Below are 18,365 nucleotides of genomic sequence, written 5' to 3' on the forward strand. Positions count from 1 at the left end.
ATCACCGCATCTTTCTAGAAAAGGCGATCGTGAAAACTGAGAATAAGCCAGGTGCAAAGGTGAAAGACTGGCCGAATTCCAGATACGTGAAGCGAAATTACCCTAAAGTAGCAGGACGTACAATTTCCAGCCTGATTCCTAATGAACACTAAATGAATCATCACAGAATCTAATACCTCTGCTTGGAATTGCATTCGAAATATGTTGCGTCAACAACGGCGCTCATTTTTACAGCTGAGCTTTGGACACGCAGTCGTTCTAAAGCGGATGGAGGGTCCGTAGAAGGAATCAGCGATGCAAACACACGGAAGGTTATATCGTCGTCTCTTTACTTATTTATTGTCGTCTTTATTTTTGCCTGTTACGGGTCGAAGGTGACCAGTAGTGCATTCAGAGGATATAAACAGTACGCGACGAGTACTAATTAGTAGTCGCCTTCACCATCCGGGCACAGGTCTCGGCTATGTTGAGGAACGATGACGCCACAAGCATCCACGAAGTGATCAATGCAATGTTGCGGAACTGCGTCTTTCACTTTCAATTTCGTCCACAAGATGCACTCTGAAATAAAAAGGCAGCAGGATTGCAAATCAGAAATACCGCATAGCGTTACGGAGAAGCCCCCACAAAACGACATCAAAACGGCACTAAAGAAACATGCTAGGTCAAACCGCTTTGAGAAATTACGGCTCGAGAATGTGGAAATGTGAGCGAGAAAACGAAAGGTAGAAGTGATGCAAAAATCATGAAGCCACATTAAAGGTTGTTCGCGATGTTTCAATAAACAATCGCAGTTGTTTTTTGAGTATTTTTCAGTATTCTAGAAACTGAAATTCGACTGTAGCGTCGTTTGCAAATGTTTCTTCACGAAATAAATAAATAAATAAAAAAATGACTCTTGCAAGCCCCTAACATGCTTTGAAATATTTCTTGGCCGTCAGACGGATGTAGAGGCGCTGCAGTTTATTGTGAATTTGAAAAGAAAAAAAAAGATATATTTGAGAGTCTCCGATTTTAACCAAACAATTTCCGCGGCATAAAAGTAAGCGTAGTCCCGATTGAATCCATACATTATTACCAGTCATAAATAGCTTAGGGTTTATCTATGCGGTCCCTTTAGTCGGTCACAAATTGACGTTTTTTCGCATGAGAGGCAGAGAGGTTACTTGTATACTGAAGAGTGTGACAAGAACATCAGACAAAAAAAAGTGCACTCTGTTTCTTTCTTTTTTTTCGTCCAGTTTTACTAGCCCTTTCATTGAAGATAAATTCTTACAAAGTCACTGTACTCGTAATGACATCGTACTGGCACATCGGTTTGTCAGGGTCCCTAAGAGACGAACAATCAACGGTATCCATTATTCTTTATTTCGACTCCTCGTTGTTTGTTCTTCTTCTTCCTGGGGTTTTACGTGCCAAAACCAGTTCTGATTATCAGGCACGCCGTAGTGGAGGGCTCCGCATTAATTTTGACCACCTGGGTTTCGTTAACTTGCACTACAACGCAAGCACAAGGGCGTTGCAGTATGTACCATATCCCAAATTAGGGCTTCCGCAGATACTGAACCGTGCCAGACGCCTTTCGAGCGTCTCACGACACCAATGTACCTTTGCGCGTGCGAGGCTTCCATGCAATACCAGCCCTTTCAGACCCAAAGTAAGTCGTTCGCGCGGGATCAGTGACTGGTTCAATTCTGTAGGAATGCGCGTACGAGGCTACGTTCGGTCAAATTACGTAAGTAATACAGTTATCGTACTATGCGTGGTCCACTCATTCGCTCTCACAACGATTACCTTTAAACGTAAGGGAAAGTTACTATGAAAGTAGACTTGGGCAACTATTGCAAACATTATAGTGACCCGGTAGTAGCCCGGTACTAATCTTCGCCACATGATAGCATCCACCTCGAGGTGCCACAGCACACCACCTGAATGTCCACCTAAGTGGACATTATGTAGGTACGCCGTTGTTTAAGCGTTCTATTTTCTACATTTCGTATCGAAGGCCGAGGATGACCGAAGTTTTGTCAAGACGTAGTCCTTGGGCGCTATAAGGTAAAATGATTACAAACTGTTTTGACTACAATTTCTACAATCAGCCTCCACGATTGGTCAAAACATTTTTGGGCCACTCCCAACTTCGCCTGTGTGTCACGCAACGTCACGAAAACCGCGATAGCTCCCCATCTGATATAACGTGTACACACTGATTATGCATGATTAAACCGCACAAAATAAAAATAATCATTCCCTACTCGACGCATTTTCACCATTAGCCCTCTGCAATTGGTCCGATGTTTTCTGGCTACGCCCACTTCGCCTGTCTGTCACGCGACCTCACAAAACCGCGAAAACTCACACGTCAAAGTGACGTGTACGCGAAAAAATGCATTAATATGCCGAAAAAACACAAAAATTTTCTGAATAGCCACAGACTGCCCCGTTCCGAAAGCAATAGAAGATGGCTGCCCGCCGATCGCTCAGGCCCTCGCTGCTCGCACCTGCCGGTGAGCATGTATTTATTTGCGCATGATAAACCTTTTTGCGTGGCAGTAAAACGTGATCGAGCCCTTTCGGCATTCATACAACATCGCTCTGCCAACTCTTCCTTGCTGAGGATCCGTCTTAGCGGCATTCTTGCCCTTCCGTTGCACGCCGCCGCGATTTTCGACCAACCACTGCAAGCTAAGTAAGGCGAAGTGGACCAATCGGAGAAGCTGGCACCACCCTCTTCATGCGGTTATCTATTTTCACTGTGCTGGCTCGGCCCCATAGAAACCCTCTACACTAGTGTGTGCTCCCCGCCTCTTGTCAGCCAATTAGATAAGAAAAACCGCTCAGTGTAGACAATGTTATCGGCTATGAAAGGGAAGCAAAGGTGACCTCCTATAAACAAGGAGAGTGTTTTATTGGGTTGTTCAGACAACGCTGCGGGTCACCGCCCGATGCTTGCGTTGGTGGTTACGTAAATTTGACGTCAGGAGTTTGGAATCAAAACAGTTTGGAATCATTGGGCGTTATAGCGCCCCTGATCCCTTTCACATTTTTTAAAATTGTAAGCACAGTGCTGGAGGTCCAATTCATCCGCTACATATTTACCTCTGTGACGCAAAGTGTGATAACACGAGTGTAATTTGACATGCTTAACTTTACCAGTTGGAACCACCTTATACACTGCAAGGTTTATAATTGTGGTGCCCAACTGGCAAGCTTGCATATATATATATATATATATATATATATATATATATATATATATATATATATATATATGCGTACTTGACACCAACGGAAGTAAGGGCAACGCGTAGCTGAGCTTAAACCTTTCTCACCATAGTGCGCTTACTCGATGACCCGGCTAAGCAAGTATATACGTCGTCTCGCCAGTTCAAGTAAATTACGTATTCACTGTTTACGGTTACAGCAAAAATTACTGGTTGCGTTACGGAACAAGCATATCAAAATTATCGGGCTATCTTGCATCGAGTTGCAATACCCGCTGCAGAGAAATGGATGCTCAAGTTTTATCAGATGTGCTCGTACTACATCTATACAAACTAACATGCACTTTTTCCTATTATTGTTCATTGAGAATGGCGTCCAAGTGGCTCTACATAACTCTTAGAAGGGCTCATTAAACCAATTACTGATCGTATGTCCCGGTTACAAATTCCTAAGGTGCCTTACGATGTCCGTGGTATTCCATGTCTAGTACGACGCATGTTTCGTAGTCTGTGTAGTAGTATCTGCCCTCTCGGATTGTCGGATCTGAAAAGAGCAGCACATTTCGCGGTATTATTTAGCAGCTAAACACTTAACATTCTATCAGTTAAGAAAATTGATAGTTGGCCGACTTTTGAAAATTCACCTCGTCGAACAGAAATTGAAGGGAGACAGGAGCGGCACAGAAATAGAGCGGCGCGAAAAGTGGGCATCTCAAATTCAGCTGATATGCATGTTTCATTTCTTGCTCCATCGTTACGTGCGCATCAGAATTCACACTACCTGTTACAGGATGTCACTTATGAAGCGTCTAAAGCTTTATCGGAAGTACACGCAAACAATGCAGTTTCTCGTCCCTAAGATACGGCGAATCCACAAGGAGAAATTTCTTCTGCAACCGCATTGCATGAAGCTTCGTGCTACCTTCAGAGTATACAGCCTCTAAAATATGTACAGAGCTACTTATCATAAACACATACCTTCCCGTCACCAAACGTGCTTAGTGGAATCCTGTGCAAACAATACGGAGAAGTTACGTACGGTAGCACACTTCAACAGCAATGAGTGCTTTAGCGTCGCGTAGGTCTCTCTATTCTAATGAAAGAGGCAGTTAGATGTGGCTCTCGGCGTGAAACACGTTACGAGAGAAAAGTTGAGAGCAGAATGTACGCAAAACGCACATGAAACAGGCGTCGAAACGCCAAAATCTCCAAAAAGAATAACGCGCTAGAGACCTGAACAGCGTTGCGGCAGTAGCTATTATAAGAACTGGAGAAGCCATTAAGCAAGCGGAGTGGTGGTTTTTTTTTTCAGGGGGGGGGGGGGGAGAGGGTCCGGGGGGCATGAGGGCCAGTTTCGCTGACGCAGAAAAACCATTTTTGCCGCTTGGATTTGATCAGTGCAAATGACAGCAAACAGCGCGTCTCAACAGCCAGATCGATTGCACCGTCGGGTCATGTGTGTAGGCTTTGAAATATGAAGTGCTGTAATCTTTAATTCCCTCCAAAACAGCGAGTAATTTAGGAAGAAAAATTATGGGATTTTACGTGCCAAATCCACGATGTGATTATGAGGCACGCCGTAATGGGGGACTCCGTAAAATTTGGACCACCGGGGGTTCTTGAACATGCACCTAAATCTAAGTACACCGGTGTTTTCGCATTTCGCCCTCATCGAAATGCGGCTGCCATGGCCCGGATTCGATCCCAGTAGTTTAATAATTGAATGAGTTGTCAAAACGCCAGTGAATCAATGTGTTATCTTTTGTTCCAAATTCGGAAACGCAAGCAATAGGGAAACAGATCGAGTGCTGGAGGTCTGTGATTCGTCCTCACTTCTTGTGCATTCTGAGCTATTTGTCGCTGTACGAGTTAACAAATTCTTAACAAATTGCTTGACTGAATGCTGGCAGGTCTAGAGGATAACGTGGAGGCTTTGAGTACAATTGCCTGTTTATATATATGAGCCAGAAGAAAGGGCACTGAGGAGCCCGACTTTTGTTAGCCACAACCATACGAAGGCAACAGATAAGGAATCCAAAGGAAAGCATACTCGAAATCATTTGCACTTTTGATTGAAATGAAGAAATTATGAGCCAATTCCCTTTAGCTTGTAGCCTATCACAAGAAACAATTTTCCTTAGCTGACAGACTCAAGACACGCGCCATATGTGACGCCATTCCTATTTTATAACAGCGCCCTTCATTATAATTGCATCATCTCCCGCTTAAGGGGACGCTAGCACAAACGCGTTAGAAACGTGCAGTACTCTAAGGGGAAGAGGCCACAGCGTCTTACGCAGCCGTTTACACATGCCGGAACGTGCACCGCGTTTGCCGACGCCATCAGCGTTTATGAATACGGGGGTAAGGCGGAGGCCCACAGCGTCTTACACCAGCTTCTTGCACGGGCCGTAACGCGCTAGCACAAACGCGTTAGAAACGCGCAGTCTTTCGTTAATGTTGGGTATTTATTGCCATCGGGGTGCGTCTATCCATGGGCGCTTCGTGGCGTAGTGGTTAGCGCCACGCGTTCAGAAGCGAGGGGTCCCTGGTTCGATTCCGCTACGGCCACAACTCTCGGAATTTTTAGGGGCGAAGCTCCTTAGGGTGTGGGTCTGTCCCTCCTCTGTAGTAGTAGTCGTCGTAGTAGGTAGCCACGTCTACTTTTTATGAGAAAAAAAAATTCCGAGAGTTGTGGCCGTAGCGGAATCGAACCAGGGACCCCTCGCTTCTGAACGCGTGGCGCTAACCACTACGCCACGAAGCGCACATGGATAGACGCACCCCGATGGCAATAAATACCCAACATTAACGAAAGACTGCGCGTTTCTAACGCGTTTGTGCTAGCGCGTTACGGCCCGTGCAAGAAGCTGGTGTAAGACGCTGTGGGCCTCCGCCTTACCCCCGTATTCATAAACGCTGATGGCGTCGGCAAACGCGGTGCACGTTCCGGCATGTGTAAACGGCTGCGTAAGACGCTGTGGCCTCTTCCCCTTAGAGTACTGCACGTTTCTAACGCGTTTGTGCTAGCGTCCCCTTAAGCGGGAGATGGTGCAATTATAATGAAGGGCGCTGTTATAAAATAGGAATGACGTCACATATGGCGCGTGTCATTGGTGGAAGTCAATCGTTCGATTGAGTGCGGCGAGACTGGGCGAATTACACGGAAGATTCACGGTTAACAGTTTATTATTACGTCGTCGTTCTCGCTATTGCTGGAGATTTACCTTTCTGGACACCTGTCTTGAGACAGTTCGGCTGCCGGCCAAAATATCGACACAATAGACAGATGTTGCTAAAGGGTGCATCAACGTATCAATTATAACTATGCAGCAGCCGAAGACACATCCACCATCAAGTAACAAGCACATAGACATACAGGGTGTCCCAATTAGCATGCCCTAAGATTTAAAAATATGCAAATGTCACGTAGCTAGACAGAACCAAGGTAAGGTTGTTTGTCGTCGCTTTGAGATGCTGAAATTATTTCTTTTTGCATTCCGCCTCACTACATAATTAGTAGTTAAGTAAATAATTAACTTCGCAAATATTTTATTTAGATGGGAAAATTAGACACTAACATCAAAGTTTCCCGATACAGCTTTCTGTGGCTCAATACTGCCTACATAAAATTGTTTTTCCGAGCGTGAAAGAAGACTGTCAATAGACACAGAGTTCCTCAAGAGGCCAGTCGCGCGGCAATCATTTTGCTATATATATAGTAAAATGATTATAGAAGGATAGAAAACTTCGAGGTGGCAGTAGTGAAAAAATTATTACCGTCATCCACGGTGAACGTGATAGTCTCCGGTTCGTCTGCCACCTTGACGTAGAAAGGAATGTCCTCCCTGCAATGATATGAAATAACAAAAAATGTTGTCTTTATTTCGCGCGACATGCAGGAATATTTCACGACTAAGTCAGACGACAAAGAGGCAGGTCACTTCACGGAATGTATATTTTTCTTTCTCTGCAGATGAATTACAGTATTGACAAATATAGCGAACTGACATCTGGTGACTATTAGCGGCTTTCCGTCACTGATTTGTGAATTTTTATTAAATATGGAGCGTGGCGATAAATTGCGCACTGAAGTGGTTGATATATTGACTAGAGTTCTTGCTCTAAATATAACAAAATATACCTTGGATGGGAACAGTCTGCATTGTATATACTGTGGGGTTGTTTGGTTTATATAAACGGATTTAGAGCAGTGGCTTGGGTGGCACGCTGTCTTCCAGCATCGGCATCAGTGTCTGTTGCTCAATGTTGGCTGTGCTGATGCTGCGGTTCTTGATGTTCTACTTCCTCCCATTCGCACCCGGTAGGAAAAATAGCCGTCATGGTGACTCAAGCTGTTCAGACGGGGGGCTGATGGTAGAGCTGGTACAGATCGACGTGAACAATGTCCCCTTCACGGCGACGGAGATGAGACAGGTCCGACAGCGGTGCGACTATGCAGTTCTCCGGCGGCCAACCCTAAACTAGTAGATGCAGTCTATCAAATCCACGAATAAATTTTAAAGCGAAGCTTTACATATCTAGACGAAATCGTATATGACTAGGCGATATTGCCTGTGTACAGAAAACCACCATCATCAGCACTGGCTCTAGCGTCGTCGTCTTCTTCCGCAGCTGGCTGCGTTACCGCTCATCATTCCAGGGTAGAACTTGACTTCTTTTCTGTCGTCGTAATGGGTAGGCTGCGTTTATCGGGGAATGAGCCATTGCTTAACACGGTATCAGCCATTCGTTGTCTTACGTAACAGAATGACCTAATTTTGAAGCAATATAATTTCAAAGGATCGCAAGCGGCGATGGCGGGCTAATGCTGCTAACCACGCCGCCGAGCAAACTAGGGACATCGAACGCAAGCGACAACGGCGGACTGCTGGCATACCATCAGTGACGTCGTTCTCTCCGTCGTAGCCGAACGTGCGTGCAACCTCTTAATTTACAAACACTTTAATGAATCATCGGGATTCACCTAGAGATAAACACCGGGGCCGCACGTTTCAGCTTCGCTGGTTAACCATCTTCACGGAGTGGAAGGGCCGACGAATTTTTTAAGAGGCCGGAAGGACGGCTACAAATGGACAGCCAGGCTAAATCTGCGGGTGAGGAAACAGATGGCCGAGTATGGGTGTCATGGACCTGCGTATACCGCTGCTGCTCAGCGGTTGTAAAACGGCGTTCTAACCATCAGCATTCCTCGGAATTCCGAGCAGCTGTGGGCATTCGTGCACTCCCTGAAGCATCGGGGCAACGGGTGGCGGCCGTAAGGCACAAAATGGGGAAAAAAGCCCGTAGTTGTCAGGGTGGCGGTGTTGTAACGAACCTAATAATTGGCTGAATGAGGTCCCAATTTGTTTGATTAGGTGCGACATAGATGGCAAGCGCAACGCCCAGGGTCCGTCTGAAACACTCGGTGAGGTCATTAATTAGGCCGTCGTATGCCGTGGTGGTTCGATGAATAAGTTGGCACTGAGCGATAAGGCCTTGGGCAAACCTTGGACAAATAGACGTGGTGACCAAAGCGGTGACCTATTACAGCGTCATTGACAAATAATTAATGCCACTACTACGCGGACACGAGACGGTGTAATAGTTCCCCAACTTATAAAAATAAGTGCTATGACGTGTTTGGGAGGTGTTTCGAAGAAACATTTGTCTTCAGCTTCTGATGAGAATCAGAGGGGTTTGGGTGCGAGCTAGTTAGTACGGATCATTCATTTTAAAACAGCGCTAAAAACGCGGAAAAGGGAGAACACGGGACGAGCGCTGACTGCCAACATCTTTATGGAAGCCAGCGCAAATACGAGTATATACGGACGGAAACAGAGACACAAAAAGGACAGGCGAGTCATTGTTTGTCAAGCGTTGCTGCGCATGTCCACTATGTGTATTGTTACATTTATGTTTTTGACGCATGCGCAGCAAGAGTTGACAGACGATGACTCGCCTGCTCTTCTTTTTTTCTCCTTCTTTCTACCCGTTGCGCATAGTATATATCTGCGCAGGCTTCAATAACGATGTTGTAGGCAGTCAGCACTCGTCCCGTGTTCTCCCTTGTCCGTGTTTTTTTGGCGCCGTTTTAAAATGATTGATGTGAACCCTTGTTATATACTGCTACGTGGAAGCACAGTAGGTAAGCTATTTACAAGGTGTGTTTACAAGGGTAGCAAGCACAGGCCAACATGGAACCCAGCAGACGTCAAAACAAGGCTGCGCAGTCTGGTTTTCCGGCGAAAAGCGACGACTAAAGGACGGCGGAGGAGAGCAGCGGCGGCAAGTCGGTGAACGAGATGGACGGCGATGCGGCGGGGTCGACTGGTGTAGCGGGTACCTTCCTCATGGACATTCGGCGCAGAGGATTCGGTGTGGAGCGGCTAGCGGCTTGCAGTACGGAAGGGACCGGAGCAAGCGGAAAGTGGGCTATGCGACAGAGAGGGCCACTGGCTGTGGCAATAGCGAGCAATGTGTCCAGCTCCGCTGCAGCGGAAACATATGGGCTTATCGTCGGCTGTTCCCTACTCAGACTGGTTTCGGGAACGATGAAGGGCGTACGGTCCGTGACGAGGCATGTCCGCGGAGATTATGGCGGCGTCAGTTGTGTTCATGGCACAGACAGTAGAGCAGAGGTGAAGATTCGCAAATTCCTGGCGAAAACGACCTGGATCAACGAAACAGCCGGCGTCGAGGTTTCAGATACCGTGTGTTTATAAGACGTCGGATATGCGGTTTCGAGTTCTCGGTGGACGATGCGCTTCACGTCGTCTGATGGGGATGGCTGACAAGGAGTTGCCTAGCAGGACGACGTTGCAGCGGTAATCGGCAGACGATCGAACTGAGGTACTCTTTGATGACACTGTCAACGGTGGTCACGTTGGTGAATTGGTGAAGATGAACAGATTGAACGCGATACTCTTCAAAATGTGAGTGATCGTGTCAGCTTCGGACATCTTCTGGTCAGCTTGTAGACACAAGGCTAGCACGTCCTGTCTGTACGACAAGTAAGGTTCAGTTGATGTCTGGGTACGTACTGCCAGTTGTTTCTAGGCGGCAAGTTGTCTACCAAACGGGTTGCCGAAAAGGTGGTGGAGCTGGGGCTTGAACGTGACGCAGCTGTTGATATCGTCCTCGTGTGCCCAAAACTAGACGCAAGGGGTTCCGCCGAGGTTAAATATGACGTTGACCAGCGTTATAGTTGGATTCCAGCCATCCTGTTTGCTGACCCGCTTGTACATGCTGAGCCAATCATCCACGTCCACCCTGTTTGCCCCGGAAAAGGTCCCGGGGATCCCGGGGCTGCGCGAGAGCGCTAAACTGAGTGGTGGTCGCAGGCGTAGCTGGCGACGACGTGTCATCCCCTGGATGCATGGTGGTAGATTCGAGGTGGCATCCGCTGCGAAGCTCCGTCGTCAGAAGTAGTACCGCGGCACTTCCACCGCATAAATGTTACGTGGAAGCAGAGTAGGTAAACTATTTACACGGTGTGTTTTCAAGGGGTAGCAAGCACTGGCCATCATGAAACCCAGCCAACATCAAAACAAGGCACGCTGTTGTGCTTAGGTCAGCCAGCGACCGATGATGATGACCCCATCGACCGCTCATGGGTACGTCCCGCTAAATCCAAGTGTCTGCATCATCGTCTTCGAATAGCGCGTAGCAGTGTGAAACCTCCTGAAATACAAGCCTCTCTGCGTTCTTGCCTCATTTTGAACAAGCCTATCTCAAGCCGGGTCGTTATTCCTCCGATTCGTGTTGTAAGACATGTCTCACATCTTTTACGTGAGCGTGGGGTTGAGTCTGATTCTCTGCAGCCCTATCATCTTTGCACTCAGACTCAACGCTACGATACTTCTCCGCATGCATCGTTTACAGTTGTTTTATACATATCACCAAGTATTTAGAAATATGTATTTGTTTCAGAAACTGTTATGCTTACCTTGGAGAGTTTTCAGTTTCTTGAAAGAGCCAGACAAAAGTTGCTGTCTTAGCTTCTGGATCAATCTCCGTGCGGTTTCCCGCGACACATTCGAATATAGTGTCATTATCCGAGTCTGTTATGGCCACGGTGAACTGAAAGTTTTCTATTATCTGCAATTTGAACAGTTGTTAAAGCATGAGCGCTAATATAAAATGAAAACAGCCTATAAGAAATTTCGCATCATTTCTTCATCTTCATTCTGCTTCAAGATGTATAAGTGACATTTTCACCAGGCGTCGTAGCAGCTTCGCGGGACCAGCAATAATTTGTGCAGGCAAGGCGATCTTTACACTTGATAAATTGCTATGTGACGGATTAGCTGGTCTTATATTACCGACCAAGCCATTTTTCGGAGGGAAAAGGTGTACTTTTTCTCACTCTAAATTTGTAGTACTGTACTTTTCTTAGGGTTTCGTGCTGCTACCAGGCCTGGGAATGTCGCAGATTTGCTATGAACATTTCAGTTTCAAAACATCTAGGTCATACGGTTGGAAGTTCGATTCCTATGTCACGTAGTAATGCTAGATATTTACGCTCTAATCATTAATTCAAGAAATATAATCCTAGCGTTTGCAGGTTTTCGACTAATCAAGACTAATTAGTTCCTAAGCAATTCTTACGTGTAACAGCAAATATTTGCTTAACTCATTGCGGGCAGGTGGCAAGCTTGTTTTGCATGAATTTAGTCACACTACTGTACAGTACACTTTGGAGTAGCTGCTCATATTATATGTTTCGATAGTGTACATCCAGCGATTAACAGGGTAGAATAAAAAAATCACTAGAGCCAACGTTTCGACAGGGCATTGCCGAAGCTTCGGCCACTCCAGTGACATTGCTTGTTCTACCACTATTGATCACTTGAAGGCCGTGTCTTGCTGTGAAACTTACTCTTGTTTGAACGTGTACGTTCACCGACATATAAAAAAAGAAGTTGATTTCAACGATTCTGGCATGTACCTGTCCAGTATCGGCATAGTGGTGTTGCCAAACTTGCCACACTACAGCATGAATGTAATGACTTCCTTTCTGGGAGGATTATAAACGGCATATCTTAACGAATGAATTCATGTTTTCTAGAAATGCATTGTTCATTCCTTCAAACTATCAGTAGACTGCCTAGTCTCTCCTCTCAGACTTTCATCGGCAAACAGCAGCACAGCAGCAGCATATCACACCTGTAGGTCAAACGAAAGCTGTAACTGAGAAAAATATTACTTCAATATGCACACACAAAAGCACAGAACTATCTTGGTAACATTTGCGCTCACGCACTAGGGAATTGCGAGGGAGATATGGAATGCACTTGTCAGATTGCGATGTAAAGTTGCATATGTAGCAATCAAGTGCATGTTATGCGTTTCAGGACCGCCTTCTGCGGGCACTGTGGTCGCTGCTGCAATTTAAACAAAGGTATTAGTGCTACCTTGAAAGCGTCTATGGCGTCATGGTGCAAGTGTTGTGGACCACCAGGCGGTCCAAGCTTTCCAAACACGAATGGCATCGAGAAAAATGCGATGAACGCAAATACTGTTGCTGCTGCCATTGCGGCTTTTTCTGAGCGTCTTACTGGCCGACATTGGTTTCGGTTGCCTTCTTTATAGGAGGGCAATTTCTGCAACACCCGGATGTGGAGACCCTGGACGCTGCATGCGTAAATATTATTATGTCGTGTCACACATGTCTAGTAGAAACACATGTTTGTACTTCTGACAGGCTCATGCGATTGTGTCTTGCAGTGCGCTAGTTGTACGAATTTAATATGAAGGAAAGTATGAAACAAAGCTGCTCCATGACAGCACTTCCAATTAATTTAGGAATGAGCGCGCTGAGTGAACATATAGAAACAACTAAATGCTTATCTTTCTGTGCAGTGGGCAAAACTTATGTGTCAGCAGGTCCGGTATAAGCCGAATGTTTTTTTTTCGGTTTTTACTTTTTTTTACAGCGAAGCTGTTAAGGTCTCAGTCTTCGATGGCTGCGCCCGGATGTAGAAAAAAAAACTCTCATTGGCCGCATGCTGTATACGCGAGTTAAAGCGCACCAGAGACGCGCGCTTTAACTCGCGTCCCTGGTGCGCACCAGCGAACGCACGGCGGAGAGCAAACGCCACTTCTTCCTTCGCGCGAAAGGCCGTGGGGGAACGGGAGGGAGGGAGGGAGGCGAGGCGACGTTTAGGTCCGGCACCAAATGCGTATCTTGCGACCGGGCGCAAGCAGAACTGGCGACTCAATCTCCCACGCGACAGGAGGACAGCGGGAAGACAGCATGGGACGGAGGGGTTGCGGCTTCTGCTGTGCGAGCAACTTGTACTTTGCGCGGCGCCGGGCGGTCGCGCGCACCGTATCTTGAAAGCGATCTGCAACACGGCTCGTACCTTTGTATGCGCTGTGCTTTCGCCGCTCAGTTTCCGGTGAAGCGATAGACCGCATCAACCTTCGCTCGCTGCTGCTGGCGCGCTTCTCACGCCAGCGTTTTGACAGTGGTTGTGTGCGGTCACACAAACAACGCACAAAACTGTTGTCGACGTCGGTGACGTTTTTCCCGCGTTCGCACCGGACGCGCTCCGGCGTTGGTGACGTGTTTATGAAGAACGTGCCAACCTTTGCCGTTCAGCCTATAGCAGTGTACCGTAGCGACCATAAGGCCATGGTCCCTGTGGTCACTAAACAAATGAAAACCACCGGATCATATATATTTCTCATTCTTTAATAGTTCAAACAAACAATTACACCGTCACCTTTTAATAGTCATAACTGGAAATACATAATTCCCACCATAATACAGCTTCACTGGTCTTCCATCTCCACCCAAGTGGAAGGGCTGACAGTTTTTTAAATAGCAGAGAGACGACCAACAAGTGACAATTATGTCGAATTGCACTTGCACGCGGAACATAAATTGCTTCGTGTAATTGATTGGGCTGTACAGCTTCCAGCGCAATTTTCTAGAGCCCGGGATCGGCGTGCAGCATTGCGTACATGCGCCAAGTAGCGGATTTTGCTAGCCGAGGCAACTTCCATTTATTGGGAGACAGCTCATCAAACTATGCTTCTTTCCGCAACAGGTGCTCTATAAAGCGACACAAAAAATTATTTTGTGTATTTATTTACTACCATACTGTATGCAGTCTAATAAAACACCCAGACGGTAATCGCTTTGTGCTCAGCGATCGAAACGCGAGACTCGGAGCGCGCGAATGCTGGAAATATTTTAAGGCACCAGTAGGCGCTGCGGCCACCGATCTGATCTCTTAAAATCATAGGCAGCGGTACAAGGTAAATTTTTGAAAAATAAAAATAATGAGAGGTATACAAAAATGATGGATAAAGAACATGTATAATATACCTGATTAAATCAAGCAGGCTAGGTGACTATTTGTCGCCGCCCCGTTTCAAAGGGGATGCCAATAAATCATCATCATCATCATGATGCATTTTACAGCGAAGCTATATATGGATAAGATCCAGGGATTCGCGGCGTCGGTGTGCAGACATTACCGTCATCAGTAATGGCTCGAGCGTTGCAGGCTTCTTGCACAGCTGGCTCGTTGGCGCATCTCCACGCAACCGTACGAACGCGCTCGTGCCACTGCTCGCGCGTTCATCGTCGTCGCCTTCTTCCGCAGCTGTCTAGCTGGCTCCGTTGCCACTCATCATTCCAGTGTGGACTTTCATGGTTGGCTCAGTCAGCTAAGGCGTTGCGCTGCTGAGCACGAGGTTGCGGGTTCGAATCCCGGCCGCGGCGGCCGCATTTCCATGGAGGCGAAATGCAAAAACGCCCGTGTGCTTGCGTTGTAGTGCACGTTAAAGAACCCCAGGTGGTCAAAATTATTCCGGAGCCCTCCACTACGGCGTGCCTCAGAATCAGAACTCGATTTGACAGGTAAAACCCCAGAAAGAAGAAGAATTTCACTTCTCGTCTGTAGTCGTAATGGGGAGGCCGCGTTTACGGGGGTACGAGCCATTGTGTAAAGGGGGTATGAGCAATTTATTGTCATACGTGACGGACGCATTTCATAACAGAGGTGGTACGCGAATGTGTGTGCATACCTATCGTCATGATGACCACCGATAAGGATAATAAATATGGTCGTATCTTTCTTCAAAATTATGGGTCACCTATATGTCGTGTGCTAAACAGCTTCGCTGGTCATCCACCTTCACAAATTGGAATGGCTCATGAATTTTTTTCTTTTATTAAGCGAGACAATAATTTCATTCAGATTCCATACCACCTGACCCCCTTATGATATTTTCAGGAAATAAGATTAGGCCGCCTATAAGCAGTTAGGAATACTTTGTTCTATGGTATAGTCACCAGGGGCGGAATTCACTAAGTGAACTTACGAACAAAATTTGGCGTAAGAAAAATCTTACAAAATAAGCGTTTTCACAAAGCTAGAACTGTTCGTAAGATCAGCAAGCTTGCGATGCCCGCAGCTGCAAAGACGAGCGCTGTAGTCGAAAAAATGCCTCTATGTAAGGGTAGCACAGGTGCGAACTTCAGTCCGTCCGCCAATAGTAAGCGTAAGTCGATTCACAAAACCTAAACAGCCGTCCCAGTGGACGACTTAAAGGGACACTAAAGGCAAATACTTAGTCAAGCTAAAGTGATAGATTAGTGCTCGAGTATTTCTAAGGCGGCAATATTATCGCGAACAGTGTCCTAATAATGGAGAAACTGAGGTAAATGCAGGGCACAATAGAGACTCCCCCTGGACGTTCAAGTACTTGTCCGATGACGAAGGCACTCCTCATTTAAATTTTGTCTTTAGTACTCAACCACTCGCTATAAAAACATAATTATATTTTATTATAAGAAGAAAGAAAATGCGATTTCGCCAGTTCTGTTTCATTTTTAGAAGGCAGAACCCATTGACCTTACACCGTTGACAACGACGCGGGTGGTCGAAAGGATTCGTTTTCGCTCGACTCTGCGCCGCCCGCGCTTCCGTGTTTAAGTAGTTCCGTCATCGCGTAGTGCTGCGCTGGTTTTGCTGGCTCGGGAACCTTGCACAAACTGGAAGTAGCAGAGAATTCCACTTCCATGTGATGTCGCGGGATACCCGAACCACCGAGGCCCGAACTACCTGAACGGTCCACGCCACTTGACCAAATGCAGTCGCAGCGGTAAAGTCGGTAAGTAAAGCGTTAAAGTACCGCCATCCTTTGATAAACGCCGCTTCTCTCTCTCCTGTATCTCCGATTGGACGATGATAGCACGCGCTTTTCACTTCTTTAGATTTTCTTTTTTTCCGCCTCACAGCCATGTTGAAAGTCCTCTGCGCAGCCGCAGTAGCCGGCGGCGACGCGCGCCCGGCCTGAAAGCTTCAACGTGGACTTTCTAGGTGCGCCACCGTCGACATGGCTTTCGCAAGCAAAAAGTAAAGAAAAAAGCAAGCGCTTTAGGAGAGGAGGTGGCGGAGGAAAGAGTAGATGGCGGTACTTTTCTTATATAGGGATTTTACGCAGCGGCACATCGTAGCGCCGTCTGTCGGGCGCCGTTTTACTCACCGACGACAGCAAAGGGCGGTGATGGCGTATGCAACGTCACCACTCTTCCGGTTGGAGTGGTGGGAGATTTGAAGTGCCATAAAGGTATTCGGACCCTTCAGACGTAATTTTCTCGTAAACTAATCCTTTTCTTTGCACGAAACAAGCGTTGCGAGGTTTCTGGAATGGTATTTCAACAGTCCAAGTCGACGTAGTATTTGCCTTTAGTGGCCCTTTAAGAAGAAATTTCTACGATAGGGGTGTAGCAGTCTTACGAACATCATTATGCCTATCTGCGCCGCTCGAGCTGACGCGGGGAAGCGTTTGAACGCACTGTTGCGGCTGATTAGCCAGAGGCCACAACAGATAGCCGAGGATGGCGCGTGCTTATATCTTTGTGGCGCACTCTGATTTGTTATCTCAAAGTGCATTGAGCTGTTTCAATGTATAGTTGTATTGAGCGTGCGCTGCTGTGGAAGGCAGTAACATTAATGCTGTGCGGCGAACTTCTGCCTAATGTCTGATAGGCTGTGTTTCTGTATGCGCGCAGTAACCTGAATTTCAATACTCGTCATGGCATTCTATTGGGGTTTTGCAAACATAAGTGCAGTGTCCGTCCCTGACAACCGCCACGTTTGCCATTGATGTGGTTGGAGCCCAATTCTATCGCATATTTTTTTTTATAGTTTGAGCTTTCTCTTTCTCATAGAGCTGCGGACGATTATTTTTTCCAACGCTTTGAGGCTGTAATTCTTCATGTGAGATGAAACAATAAAAAAAAACGCCTAACGTTTCTAGTTATCAAAACTTGTGGCTGCTGCACAATTCGCTGTAGCCTTCTGTGCTGTTAGCCTCAGCTTTCTATTCTACAGCTCGTACTTTTAATTCAGCAGAAAGTTGAAGCGACGTAGTCTCTGTGCCCACGGTGTTGCTCATTATGTGGCCTACGGTGTGAACCCACGTATGCGTCCGACGGATGGCAATCCTGTCTATGATATGAAGCGGGACGTCAATACCATGAAATAATAAAAAGGCAATGGCGTACGAAATGACGTACCACCATTGTGATGATGTCAAATAAAACGCATCCCAGGAACGAAGCGAGTAATTGTCGAATGCGTCCAAACACAGACGCACACACACACGCGCGCGCACGTGCACACACACGCACACGCACACATTTATGTTTATAACCACAAAAAGGCGTATAACTGCAGACACTTTGTTTTTTTTGGTAAAAACGAGCGCAGCATAACGCTCAAAGAGACACCACTGCGTTTTTGTTTTGCATACACAAAGTCAATACAGGCAACAGCCAACGGTAAAAGCAGATGGAAAAAAAAAATGCGACAACAGACGACAGCCATCGTCTTTCTATGATTGGCCGGCGATGCTTATTCTAAACCCAGGACGAACATAACTCCTGGGCGAAATGACGTCACTCACGTCTTTCAGTCGCTTCGTGTGATGTTATTTCTATAGTTTCGTCCTCTCACTCACTCTCACCTAAAAAATCCTTCACAGGCGTTTGTGAATCCCGCGCAAGAATTTTCGTCCAAGCGGCAAGAGTCTCACGGTGCTCCGCGCCTGCTCCGCAGTAGTCAGGTCAACATGACGGCGCGAAAAAGCCGGTCGCAGTGGCGCGGTATCATGATA

At 46.6% G+C, this 18,365-nt stretch overlaps 1 protein-coding gene across 1 annotated transcript; it reads right to left on the minus strand.

Annotated features, from left to right (window-relative positions):
* Window positions 1-320: 320 nt before the first annotated feature.
* LOC125947359 (uncharacterized) lies at window positions 321-12,835 on the minus strand. Its single transcript, XM_049671920.1, has 5 exons — window positions 12,641-12,835; window positions 11,173-11,324; window positions 7,005-7,072; window positions 3,688-3,768; window positions 321-561 (listed from the first exon to the last, which is right to left on the minus strand). The coding sequence occupies exons 1-5, from the start codon at window positions 12,758-12,760 to the stop codon at window positions 425-427; spliced, it is 558 nt and encodes a 185-aa protein (XP_049527877.1). The 5' UTR covers window positions 12,761-12,835; the 3' UTR covers window positions 321-424.
* Between the last annotated feature and the right edge of the window lie 5,530 nt (window positions 12,836-18,365).

The sequence above is a fragment of the Dermacentor silvarum genome, chromosome 8 (assembly GCF_013339745.2).
Source record: "Dermacentor silvarum isolate Dsil-2018 chromosome 8, BIME_Dsil_1.4, whole genome shotgun sequence".
NCBI classification, from domain to species: domain Eukaryota; kingdom Metazoa; phylum Arthropoda; class Arachnida; order Ixodida; family Ixodidae; genus Dermacentor; species Dermacentor silvarum.

Excerpts from the sequence above, each read along its gene's own strand:
- LOC125947359 (XM_049671920.1), bottom strand. The coding sequence starts at position 12,760 with ATGGCAGCAGCAACAGTATTTGCGTTCATCGCATTTTTCTCGATGCCA. Across the intron at positions 7,073-11,172 it reads GAAACTGAAAACTCTCCAAG|GGAGGACATTCCTTTCTACG; the intron begins GTAAGCATAACA and ends ATATCATTGCAG. Across the intron at positions 562-3,687 it reads CATGGAATACCACGGACATC|AGTGCATCTTGTGGACGAAA; the intron begins GTAAGGCACCTT and ends TTTTTATTTCAG.